Source organism: Montipora capricornis, chromosome 10 (genome assembly GCF_036669925.1).
Source record: "Montipora capricornis isolate CH-2021 chromosome 10, ASM3666992v2, whole genome shotgun sequence".
Lineage (NCBI taxonomy): Eukaryota > Metazoa > Cnidaria > Anthozoa > Scleractinia > Acroporidae > Montipora > Montipora capricornis.
In genome coordinates this window covers 55,976,209-55,988,708 of record NC_090892.1, presented here as the reverse complement: position 1 = coordinate 55,988,708, position 12,500 = coordinate 55,976,209, and the positions used below count along the sequence as shown (strand labels likewise).

The 12,500-nt window shown below is 40.9% G+C and overlaps 1 protein-coding gene across 1 annotated transcript in view; it reads right to left on the bottom strand.

The window, feature by feature from the left end:
- LOC138019255 (protein mono-ADP-ribosyltransferase PARP14-like) overlaps positions 1 to 12,500 on the bottom strand; it is a 37,844-nt gene that overhangs the window by 16,976 nt on the left and 8,368 nt on the right. The window contains exons 5-10 of the mRNA XM_068865986.1: positions 10,146 to 10,388; positions 7,702 to 7,941; positions 4,191 to 6,484; positions 3,707 to 3,931; positions 1,934 to 3,440; positions 966 to 1,292 (exon numbers count right to left, since the gene is read on the bottom strand). Coding sequence (XP_068722087.1) covers positions 966 to 1,292; positions 1,934 to 3,440; positions 3,707 to 3,931; positions 4,191 to 6,484; positions 7,702 to 7,941; positions 10,146 to 10,388 — 4,836 coding nt within the window. The remainder of the gene's footprint in view (positions 1 to 965; positions 1,293 to 1,933; positions 3,441 to 3,706; positions 3,932 to 4,190; positions 6,485 to 7,701; positions 7,942 to 10,145; positions 10,389 to 12,500) is intronic.

Sequence of the window (12,500 nt, the reverse complement as noted above, 5' to 3'; positions counted from 1 at the left end):
ACGTATTGAGAGGATTGTTGTAAATGACCTAATCAAGTTTCCAGGATAAAACCTTACCAGATAATTGGCTTATTATATCCACAATGAAAACGCCAACTATGGAGAAAACCGGAGGTAACAGAATTTTTTCGTAACGCTTTTTGTTTTATGAGTACGAGCGGGGATTAACAAAGAACTACATACATTTTAGAGATTGCATTTTATTTCTGTTCATTTAACCCGGGAATAGACCCATTTTCATTTTTGATATTGTAAAAGACAAATTGACGCCAGTTTTTGTGTGTCTGTCCTCTTATTGATGATATAATTACGTCATAACATTGTCAAAGTTAACGAACGAAATGATATATGAAATGAATCATATATTGAACGGCGGATATGAAATCAAGTGAAGTCGAACGCAATGATTTATGAAATGAATCATATATTGAAAGGCGGATATGAAATCAAGTGGAGTTATGATCCTCGCAGTTATGAACGCAATTTGGCTCAGTTGGTTAGAGCGTCGCACCGGAATCATGAACTCGCGAGGTCAAACACCGATGAAGTCCTAAATTTGTCAGGCTACTCTACGCAATTGCTAAAGTTGCGTTCATAACTGCGAGTATTATAACTTCACCTGCATGATTTCATATCCGCAGCTTAATATATGGTTCATTTCATATATGTAATTTTGTTCATTTATTCATTCATCACGGGAACACTTGAATCCACAAATTACCAGCTCCCAATAGTTCAGTTGAATTACGTCACGCCGGTTTTGCGAGGTCACGGGTTCAAACGCCGTTCATAACTGCGAGGATCATAGGTACACTTGATTGTCAAAGTTGTTGTGGATCCACGAATCGAATCGATTGGGTAAAACCAGGAGTCCATCTCCTGGTAAAACTGACTTGGCTGCTGGCTAACTACGTGATCGAGTGAAAACCGAGGAGATGACAAAAAATAATGTCTATTTTTCTTACCATTCTTGCCGTGAAAACTTCTGTTGAAACCCTTGTGGTTAATCAGCTCGCAGGCATCGTGAGAGGTGCCATGAAAGAGGTTCATTTCATTGCTTCCCTTTGTTTCATCGATCTTTTTCTTTCGAATGGCATATGTTGCGTAGAGAGCTGGGTTTTGAACTCGCTCTATCTTTACAATATTGTTCTGACATGATTTTCGGAACTGACGTTCAACTCTTTGATACTCCTTTGCATCATTACTTGGATCAAGCTGATAGAGATATACAGTTTTCTCAAAACCGCCAGGATCCTTTGGCTGTGGAGTCCAGTGCTTTGGAAGTAGGTCAGCTGAAGAAAAATGTAAAAACTATCTGTCATTGTATGGCAACTGCAATGGGCATAACATTATTCCCAGACTGTATGATGACCAAGCGATAGATTAGACGTAAAACGAACATTACCTGTCTGTAGCTTAGAGGTTTATTTTTGCCGCTGGTAAATACTCGCATATAAATGGCAAGTTCCCAAAGTTAGTGGTAAAAAACTATTCCTTTCTCTTGGTGTTCCAACTAGCTTTGGATGAACAAAATGCGGAAAAAAACCCCTTTTAATGAGACTGATTGCATGGTCTTTTAAGCGCAAAGACAAAACAGATAATATTCTGGCCGCCATTAACGAATATAACGAATAGGACCTTTATTTAAAGTCACTTGCAGTTGTAGCTTGAACAGGTACACCCCAGGCTCTGTGCTCAATTTTAATAAGATTTAATTTTAAATAAACCCAGAAATTTTCTTTTGGGAAAGGTTACATATTTGCCCCGTGTTCAAATCCCACTCTAACAAATGAATGAAATATTTTCAGTGGTCACGAAGCTATCTGTGTAACGCTTTGTAACTTCGAAACCCTAAGTCAAGCGCTCTAAATAGTGGGTAAAGTCCGCTTTGTTCTTAACACATATAAGTTCTAGTTGTTTGCATCTAACTTACTGTGGTTTACTCTACGGACGTCAGTAACCCCTGAAGCTTGAGTCTCCTTCATAATCATCGACTGAAAGTCTACTCGGTAATGGCCTTCTCCAATCACTACTCCAGATTTTTTATTAACGTAGGCAACTTCAATCTTTGCGTTTACAAGAGGTTCAAAATTTTCAAACGCATCTGTGTCACCATTTTTGTACATCCACTGGATAACCATTGACAAGACTTCAGCTTTTTTGCGTTCGTCTTCTTCCTCTTTCACATGATCCAGAAGGGTATAAATCTCTCCCATTGCTATCAGTATGTCATCAGTCTGTCCACAGACCACTATCCGCCCAACCTCTTTTTCAAGAGTTGCCTCGACATCGTATTTTAATTCCAGCGCGTGGATTTTTTGCAAATCGCGCGGGGACAACATTGTAACTGCCGGTTTCTCAATTACTTGCCGTTTGGAGTTATCTTGCATAATTTCATTGATCTCTTTACATGATTTCTGGAGATCGTCTTGGCAACCAGCGAAGATAACGAGCTCAAATTTCGTTTCCAAATCGTTGAGGGTTGTCTGTGCGGGTGCAGATGCAAGTGTTCGGTCAGATCCTCCTAAACCCAGGAAGTGGGCGGCTCGCCAAAACCAGCTGGGCTTTTCTTGTGAGATTTTCCCTGAAGCTTCCTCTATTGCCGACCGAACATCTTTAATCATTTCCTTCTGGAAAATTACCATTTTGACGATCTGCATTGAAGAAGGTTGCTGGTCACTAAAGTCTCGAATAGCCGATAGCATAATTCGGGCAGACTGCTTTGCACTTAGGCCAAGATTACCTGTACCAATGGCAGGAAATGCAATTGATGACATCTTTGCTTTCTCGGCTTCCTGAAGACATGATATGACCCACGCTTGTATGCTGTGTACAGTCACTTGTTGAGAACGTACAATGTGCAGAATGAAGCTCGCTTTCAAGTTTCCTGCTCTTGTCATGACAACCGATCCTGGTGGTTGGGGTCCTCTCTGAGAGCATTCGTCTTGAATCGATTGACCTCCTTTCTTCAAAATTGCAGCTCCAGCTCCCCCACCTCTCCCAATGTCTAAATCTTCGTTCGAAATGACGACGATAGCTTCGGTTGTCTCTTTTGTGATGTCTCCCGGGTGTGCCTTGAAGCAGAGTGAACCGATGTTTGTTTCTAAATGATCTTGACTTCGTTCTCGCAATGTAGAAAACGCATGTTTCACGTGGGGCCGTGTAACCGGCAAAGGGGCTTTGCCTTGCATCCTCTTCGTTAATTCCGTGTCAAAAGCCTGGACAGTGTGCGCATCTTGATCGTAAAGTACAAACCTTACTTCTTTGATTGATGTCTGTAGGTTTTTCTGGCTGAATGATAATACTTCATCAAAGTATATTTTGGCTACTTCTACACGGGGAAACTGAAGCGTACCAGTTCCAATGGAGGGAAAGCAAATGGACGCCATTCCTTTGGTGGAAGCTGTCTGGAGGCACTTCTCTAGGAGACCTTTCAGAACCTGTGGCAGACATTAAAAGGACCTTATTGCTCAAACGCGATAACTGCATTTGGACACTCAAATTTTCCCTTTGGTCTTCCCTTTTCTTTCTGTTGTAATTGACTGTTTTGTCTCAATGGCTCAACATATTGTTCACTTAACTGCGAATGCTTCTTTGTTATAGCAAGTAGCTTCAAACCCAAATTTCAGATTGTACAGTGGTTACGATAAATGTGTATCGTTGGTTAGACAAGCTGTCATTTAACACAAGAGCAAAGAAAAATTACCTTTTTTGCCCCGGCTTTACTCCATTCGCAGCATACTGCAAAGATGACTGCCTTGCATTGGAGATTTCCTGGACTGTTATTGACGGCAATATCACCAACAGCCACCTGACCTATATTGGAACATTCGTGTTGAAGGACTGGTCCAGCAGCCCGGCTGAGCGAGTTTGCGCATGGATTCTGGTTTAAGTTCAGGTTAGAGGCTGCTGTTCCCACTATTATGTCAGCCTAGTAATGAACAAAATGAAAGAAAACTTACAAACAACAAACAAAAACATGACTGTCAAGTGCGATCTAAGGGGGTGTGAAAAAAAAGCTACCCTGTTTATTTATTTACGTTTATTAAAAAAAAAAAAAGCTTGTGAGAACCATTCTTTCCTCTGCCCGTTATTGACCGTCCAAAATCGGTTAGGGCGCTCAGTTGTCATTTGGATATCGATAATTGACCTTGAAGAACTAAATTCTGAAAGTTATTTCCCTCATTTACCTGCTCTTTAGCGAGGTCACCAGCTTTCATAGTGATGCGAATGCCCTGCGGAGTTATAAGAGACCTTGGGGTCGTTGACATTGCGAATACACGCGGACCGTAATTAGCTCCGAGCGCAATTGCTGTATCAGGTGAGTGATCTTTCTGATCTCTGAAATCGCTTTCAGCTGCAAATCGTTTTCTCATTTCGTCCTCGAACGCACGCACCGTAGTGGAGTCGTTGTTGATGAGATGGATTTCTGATAGCCTGCACGAAGCGTTCTTTTCACAAAATTCAAGGACGGCATCCAAAATGACCTTAGCGCAGAGGTTTCGGGGAAAGCCATACACTCCTGAGCTAATGGCTGGAATAGCCATTGACTTGTAGTTCATTGCCTCTTGGATTGAATTTGTAACTGCATATTTTAGATACTTTTCCTGTTTTGTGCCTTCACCGCCTCTGACCTGTTTAGTTGCCTCATGATCCCATTTTGGCCCAACGGTATGTATAATCTTCTTACATGCCAACTTCCCAGCTGTAGAAACCATTATTTGGCCCGGAAAAAGAGAGCCTTTATCCCTTACGTATTTATCACATTCAAACTGAATTTCTTTACCACCTGCTTGCACGATAGCTGCTGCAAGGCCTCCTACGTGTTGCAACCTCCCATTTGCCGCATTGACAATGACATCCACGTTCTCTTTTGTGATATCACCTTTTAAGACGGAGATTGTTTTTCCTTGCCTTGTAACATAGCTGCAAACGAGTTCTTGCGTGGACCCCTGGACTTCTTCATTGATCGAGTGGTGAGCTGCAATTTCGTCCTCGCTATGCTCCTTGGCAATGATAACGCAACGGTGTTTTTCCCCTGTGTTTTTGAGTATGCTTTCTCCTTTTTCTTTCGTGAAGAACTTCTTCATCCCGGGCTTGCCGACTTGTACTGAGCGTTTGTGGATAGAGCCAATAAGAACACGAACTTCTGGCAAACACTTTTGTAATCCAGCTTCAGTGCCAGAAACCTCGATACCTTCTCTGTTCGGGGCGGTCTTCACGTCGATGGAATAATCAGCGAACTTTGTCTTTATCTCCTCGATCTTGGTTTTCCATACTTCGGAGAGGAACATTGCGATACCGTTCTCCGTTTGGATTGTTTTATGTAAAATTGTGTTTCTTTCTAAAAAAACAGTGACCTTGTCAAAGCATTCATCAACATAACTTGCTATCCCACATATCCAAACGGTGCTGCAAGAGATATCCTCAGATATGTTTACCATACAATTTGGAGGGAGTGAAGACTTGAAAGTTCTCCAAAGACTGTTCTGAATGACTGCAGCGTTTTCAGGTGTCAAACGGAGACTCCTTTCTTGAACACTATCCAGCAGTATCTTTTCTGCTTTTTTTGCATTAGTGGAGTCAACACCAACCACAGTGACTTCATTAGAGACTTGACTTTGATCGTAAAGAAGCACGGCACCAATGGCTTTCTCTTTGAGAAGATTCAGCATAAATCTTGAAACTTGAGGTTTTTTCAAAACGTCTACTAACTTGCCTGACAATTCAGTAGTTTTATCCACTATCTTTGAAATAAATTTGAATATCTCAACGTTTACTTCTTGGAGAAGACATCTGGGACCCTTCAAAAGTAACTTCTGCCCGGTGCTGTCGACAGAGATGATTAAATGTTGGTGATCATTTCGAAGCTTTTCACAAATTCCGGACATTTCGAGCAACTTCAGTCTAGATTCCGGGATGTTTTCTTCAACCACTTCAACCACGGTTTTCATGAGCTCTCTATCTTCCTTAACTGCAAGGGTTAGCTCTTTCATTTTTTTTATTTCTGCATCGACGCACGATCTTTTTCCAGTAACTTGAACGACTCTTCGATGCTCATCAAAGGAAATCAGAGAGTCTGATGATCCATCACTAGTATGATCTGCTTCCCACCTCTTTGCTATCTCATCAAAGATTTCGGAAGGGATATCCAGATGAGATTTCTCGAAATTCTCCAAGAAGTGTTTTAAGTGCTCCACCCTTCCATCCCATGATTGACTGGAGTCTTTCCTGTTGTCTGCAGGAGAAATCGAAATAATGACTGGGGATTCGTGATTTTCTGGATGTTTCATTTGAATTTTGAGCTCCTTAGAAACCTCTTGTAGAGCACTATCGTGGTTGTTCTCAATGAATTTAAGGACATCAGAATCAAGTGATATCTCTGTTTTCTTGTTCGTCGTGTTGCGTAGGAAAGGATAGTACTCCACGACGGTGAGTTTGTTCCCTTCGAGTTTGTGCTCCTTTCGGATGACATTTTGAACACCTAAAATTCGCGCAATAAAACATGTTAGATGTGAGATTTGATGAATTACTAAATGTGGAAGCCATCCTCTCAGTTGTCATTTATATCCCCAAGCCTTTACACATGGATTACTTTGAACTCTCACGGAGTTAGAACTAACAGAGCCAAAATCTCTGTTATGGCTTGAATGAAAGGGCAAGAGAGAAAAAGAAATAATGATGCATGTAAAATGTTATTACCGCTACGTTTCTTTTAAACATTATTTTTACCTGGCAGATATTTTGTTGTTAAAATGTTTAAATACGCGAAAGTCACGTTGAAATTTTAATTTCTGAATGAATAGTCGAAAAAAATCTCAGTCATTGCATTGCAAGGACTCGGCAACAAGCTGAGAGTGCAGGTTTTTTAGTTAGCTGTTGAAAATTGGAAATTATGAAAAACCTGTATACCACAAATGTAGCGTGAGAGTTCACTTTACAAAAATGATTTTGCAACGTTATCTACTAAAGTGTAGTTACCGAGTTCTCCATTGAACAGAAAAAAGCTATAATGTGCAAACATATAACCTGAAACCGAATTTCGACTTTGACGTGTTATATGATTTTACCGTAAAATCGATAAATGGAATGCCCAATTGCATTGGATCCAGGTTTTCATGCCTTACACATCTTAAACAAGGACCCTGACTATAAAAGGAATAGCTCCTCCCCCTCTTTGTCACGCAACAAACGTTTTCGCGACTTATCCAAGATGGCGGACTCAACGAGCAAGAAGTGTCGAAACCCGTTTTCTATAAGAAGAGTCGGAAGCTGCACTTATTTCAATAAATATTAGCTAAAAGTAGTCATATTGATAAAAAAAGTGTATAATAAACTATCAACGTTGCTTTCCTTGAAAAAACGTAGCTTGCCCTAAAAAAATTCAAATTTCGCGCTCGCGACGGTTTCCCCAATGACGGACTAATTTATAAGGGCGCAGTCTCCTCTCTGCGGTTCTGACGCCTATCTGAGCCTTCTATACCCATGGCTTGAGGTGTTTATTTTAATGACATGCTCATACTATGGTGGTGTGAGATAAATTTATTTTGGGAATATGATGGTTCGATTCATGGCGGATGGCGAGGTATTTCTATGGCTCGTCTTCCACTTTGAATCGAACCACTTGCGAGAGTACGTTGATATTTTTCCACTTTCTTATTTTAGCGTTTTACTATCAATTATTAATAATACTCTTCTTACTTGAAGGATCCTCAAAGAACACCAACGCCTCATCCTTCCATTTTCGTTCCACCTTTTGAACGTCCTTTCCGCCGCTCTTTCTTTCGTTCTCAAAATATAACTCTATAGTGTCATCCGATGACTCCACCCTTAGTCCGGTAACCTGGATACAAGTGCAGACTGGCACGCGCTCCAAACGTGGTTTTCTCCCGTCCACTCCTTTATTATCTTTGTGCACTTTATCGAACAAAGTGGCAAAGTCTGAAAAAGAAAATTAAAAATAACATTTATTCTTTAAAAAAACATTAAATGTAATGGTTTCGGTCTTCTTTCGAAAAAATTCTCGTTAATAATAAATTAATAACGAGATTTGCTGCGATAGATTACGACAGGCAGTGCTCTATCACAGTTGCAAACTCGAGTCGAATCCAAGAATTTGTAAAATGCGATGCAACACTGACGCGACTATTGTTTATGACTTACTAAACGACAACATTGAATGATTTTGACTCCACTATCCAATCAGACACAACACGACTAACTCAATCACAACACAACTCTGTAGATACACAGGGGCATGTAGGACAGCAAGCGCTCAAGCCGCTTTATTTTGCTTACCATATGCATACAAACTCCGCTCTAGCATAACAATACGTTAGCATACTTAATGGTACTGACCTCCTAAAAACTTGTTAAAGGAAAAGTACACTGGGCACCTGCCGGATACGAAAACCCAAAACCCTTCGGGAATGAGGGAACGTATTCTCCAAACCCTATGCAAGTGCCACTACCCTATGGAGGCTAAGGGGAAAATTTAACAAAAAAGTAGGCGAAGAAAGCTGAACCTAGACTGACTCAAATCCCTAACGGATCATTATTTGTACGACAAATTACCCACAATCCCCACCAGACAACCGGACCCAGTCCTCTGGTCCGTGCCGGCAAAATATCCATTTCTGCCAATTTCGCAGGCTGCAACTGTCAGAAATAGCATTTTGTGTCCACTGCTAATTTTTATAATACAAGGTATTTTAACGAAGAAAATCCAATGAAACATTTATGTAAACACAGGTGCCCCAAGCTCAGTGTAAGCGGGGGAAGTCAACAAAAACATGAGGATTTGTCACGCTGGGAATCCCAATAAAAGACATGAGAAGACAATTACACGAACAAATTCTCAAGTAAAAAGCCTAACCTTATTGCAATTGTGGGTCGCTCCCTTCCTGTGTAGTTTATTTCCAAATTCGATGCGATTTGATCCGTTTTCAATTCCTCGGTTATCAACGGTTGTTATAAAATCCCAAGGCTGTACACTAAATTCTCAGGAGCCCACCATATTGAGCGAAATATTCCTGGATAAAATGTCCCCACGGTTAATATTCCACATAGAATCAATTGAAGAAGATTAAACTTTCATTTCAACTCGCCAGCAACGCAATAGCAGCCCTGCGAGCGACCTCAGACATTGGTTTTTCACTCGATCGAAACCAAAATATTTTTCGAACGAGGGTTTCTCAGTTTCGTTGGACAGTTGAACTTTGTAACCGGCTTTGTAACTCTGCCCGCTTTTATCCCCATGGGTCCCGACACGACTTCATTGTCTCGCTCGTCCAATCACAGTCACGCCTCCTTAGTATTGACAAACTTCAGAAGCAACTTAAAAAAAAATGTCGTTGACAAACTGCTGTCTAGGAAACCTTTGTTAAAGCGAGCAGGGTTACAAAGACTGTTGCAAAGCTCAACCGTCCAACAAAGCTGAGAAAACCACGTACCAAGATGAATTTTTGTTTCGATCGAGTGGAAAATATTACCACCTGAGGTCGCTGACAGCGCTGCTATTGCGTTGTTGGTGGGTTGAAATGAAATTAAATCTTTGTTAATTGATTCTGATGTGGAATTGTAGCCATGGGAACATTTTATCCTGGAATATTTTACTCAATTTGGTGGGCTCCTGAGAATTTATAGCCTGCGAACGGAGACGTATTTCTGGTGGAGAGAAACGACCACCGGAAATACGTCTGCGCTCCCAGGTTTTATAATAACCCTTGACAAGCGAGGAATTGAAAATTGCTCAGATTGCGTCTAATCTGGAAATAAACCACACCGGAAGGAAGCGACCCACAATAGCAGTAAGGTTAGGCTTTTTACTTGAGATTTTTTTCGTATAATTGTTTCTTCTCAATTCCCATACAAAACCTTACATTTTTGCTGGCTTTCCCTCACACTCAGCTTGGGGTGCCTGTGATGAAAATGACAGGAAATGTGTATTAGTTTTAGGCAGACTTAAAACAGCAATCATTATTGCGTCGCCGTTTATGACCTGTTACTGATGATTCTCGACAGATTCCCCTTTTTGTTCAGACAAAACTTGCTGTGGCAGTATTTCTTTAAAATCTCTCTTTCTTTTACAGACTTCATTGGCTGACATCCGGCTGCACAGAAGCAATAAGCGGCTGCCTTCTTACCTGGTTCCTCATTAAAGACAGCCAGGGCGTTATCGTTGGAACCAAAGTACACTTTCTTTACGTCGACGTTGCAGAATTTTTCTAAGTATAAGGACAAGCAATCTTCACTTGTCTTCTCGAGGTTAAGTCCTTGAACGTGTACTCTCACAGGGTCCAACGGAACCTTTTTCTTGGGAGGTCGTCGCCTTACTTCTATAGGTTTCTTGTTAATCTTGTGCTCACCTTCCAGGAGTCTTTGCAAATCTATTGAAAGATAGAGCTATTAGTAAGTAAAAAATCACGTTTGCGATACTCGGGAATGAAGCTGAGAAGGCCTTCTGTGGCATTTAAATTCAGTTGGGCCGTCTATTCAGTTTATCATCTAACGTGAAGCTAATTGAATGATGTTTGTCTTTTCTCGATTTAAACGTCCATCTCCCTTTTGACCAGCATCATCCTATTTTCCATAAAATGTCCACAACTAAAGCATTGCTTACGATGGCTGAATAGCTGCCATCTTCGAATTCCTGTTATTCTAAGGTTTAGGAGCGAGAATATGTCCGTGGCGTTTTTTCAAAGTCTTTGGGTAGCCATTGACCCTTCATTAAAAGGGTCAATCAGCTTCCCAAAGACTTTCTTGCGTAACTGCATCGTGCAAACTAAGCCGGTCACTCCTTCTCTTAAAAAGTCACTATATTTTTCGTCGGTAGTTCCGTCAGCTCTGAAGCTGGTTTCAATGAAAACCGATGTTATGCCCTCTGCCCCTCCCTCCCCCCACCCTCTTTCAGTGCTCCGTCTTACTGGTATTTAAAGTGCTACTATGACCAAAAAAATAATTTATATTTTTATTTGGATTTCAAAGCAATGTTAACTAAACAATAAATTACCCAAAAAGTTTTAAATTTTAAAAAAGACATGTTTATTTTAACCGGTATTTGTTCTATTTAATTGTCCGCCATTACTAAGTTTAAAATCTTGAGAGAGCTGGCTCGAAGAGAAAATGATGTCAAAGACTCAATAGTTTAAGAATGCAATTCATGCGTGTGTACGCGGCTGAATTAATATGCAGCACGGGAGTTTCGGACTTTCAGACTTTTAAACTCGTATTTTGCATTTATATAACACGCTGACATTTTAAGCTAGTGAGTAAATGACGTCACTTTTCCCTAGATCCAACCCTCTGAGGTCCAGTCGGTTAGTTTGGAACGGGAGTAATGACGGACCGTGAAGTCAAAAACTTACACTCTTTGGATAAAAATTCAAAACTCAAAATTTGGCCATTAAGTGTTAAGCAATCACACTTTCAAAACCTGAAGAAAAAAACGAAGTGATTTTTTTTTATATCATAGTAGCACTTTAAAGCTATATCGCTCAGGGTAAAGTCGGAACAGACGTTGAGATCACCGAGGATCGAACTGGGGACCTCTTATACCCGAAAGCCGAACACTAACCAACTGAGCTACGCTTGCTCCTATAACACTTTGGCGAAAGAGAACTCGGTTGCTAGTTTTGCGGTCACCCCGTACATTTAAGGAGATTATGGAACCATTCAAGAGAGCTTTGCATAGCCACAACGTGAAAGTTTCCCAAAAACGTTTCCAGAGTTATATTTTTGCCAAACCTAAGTATCCTGTACGGAGGAAACAACGATCCGTACACTGCGAGCGGCCCGCTTTTCTAAGGCGGTCGTGTTTTGTCACCCAAACAAATATAATGACCGAGGGAGGCTTGGGAAGAGGAGTGAAGCCTCCCTCGGTCATTTTATTTGTTTGCATGACAAAACACGACCGCCTCAGAAAAGCAGGCCGCTCGACTGATTTATGAAGGGACTTCTCGCAGTCTAAACGATCTGACGCCATCTAATAACCTTCCCTTTAATTTACTTGATAGGGAAGAATATCAATTCGGGACACGTTTTAAATAGCATCAAAAGGAGGTTTTCTTTGCAAAAAGGAAACCTCTGCATAGACGGAGCATGCTTGGGAAAATACCCACACAAGTGCTTTGGACAATTCTAGAATTATTACTACCAACAGGTGGTACCATCGACGCCGTTGTTTGAAATCTTGGCATATGAATGCCATCCCCTCATCTTTGAACGGTGATGATGGAGGCCTTTTAACTGACCGTCACCAATTTGCATCTTATTAAAACAAAAGGACGCTAATTACCATTAATAGGCGCACCTTTTCTCTTTTTAGCAAAGTGGTAGTATATAAACTCGTAATAATCTCGGATTATCAAAGTTGCCCTTGGCTAGACTTTGAATCCTAAGTAAGTGCGATCTGTTTGATTTAAGAAGGTAAGTTGTGGTCAAAATAACTACACATCGTTTCTGAAGAAACGGAACAATGTAAACCCCCACTCCCCTGACAG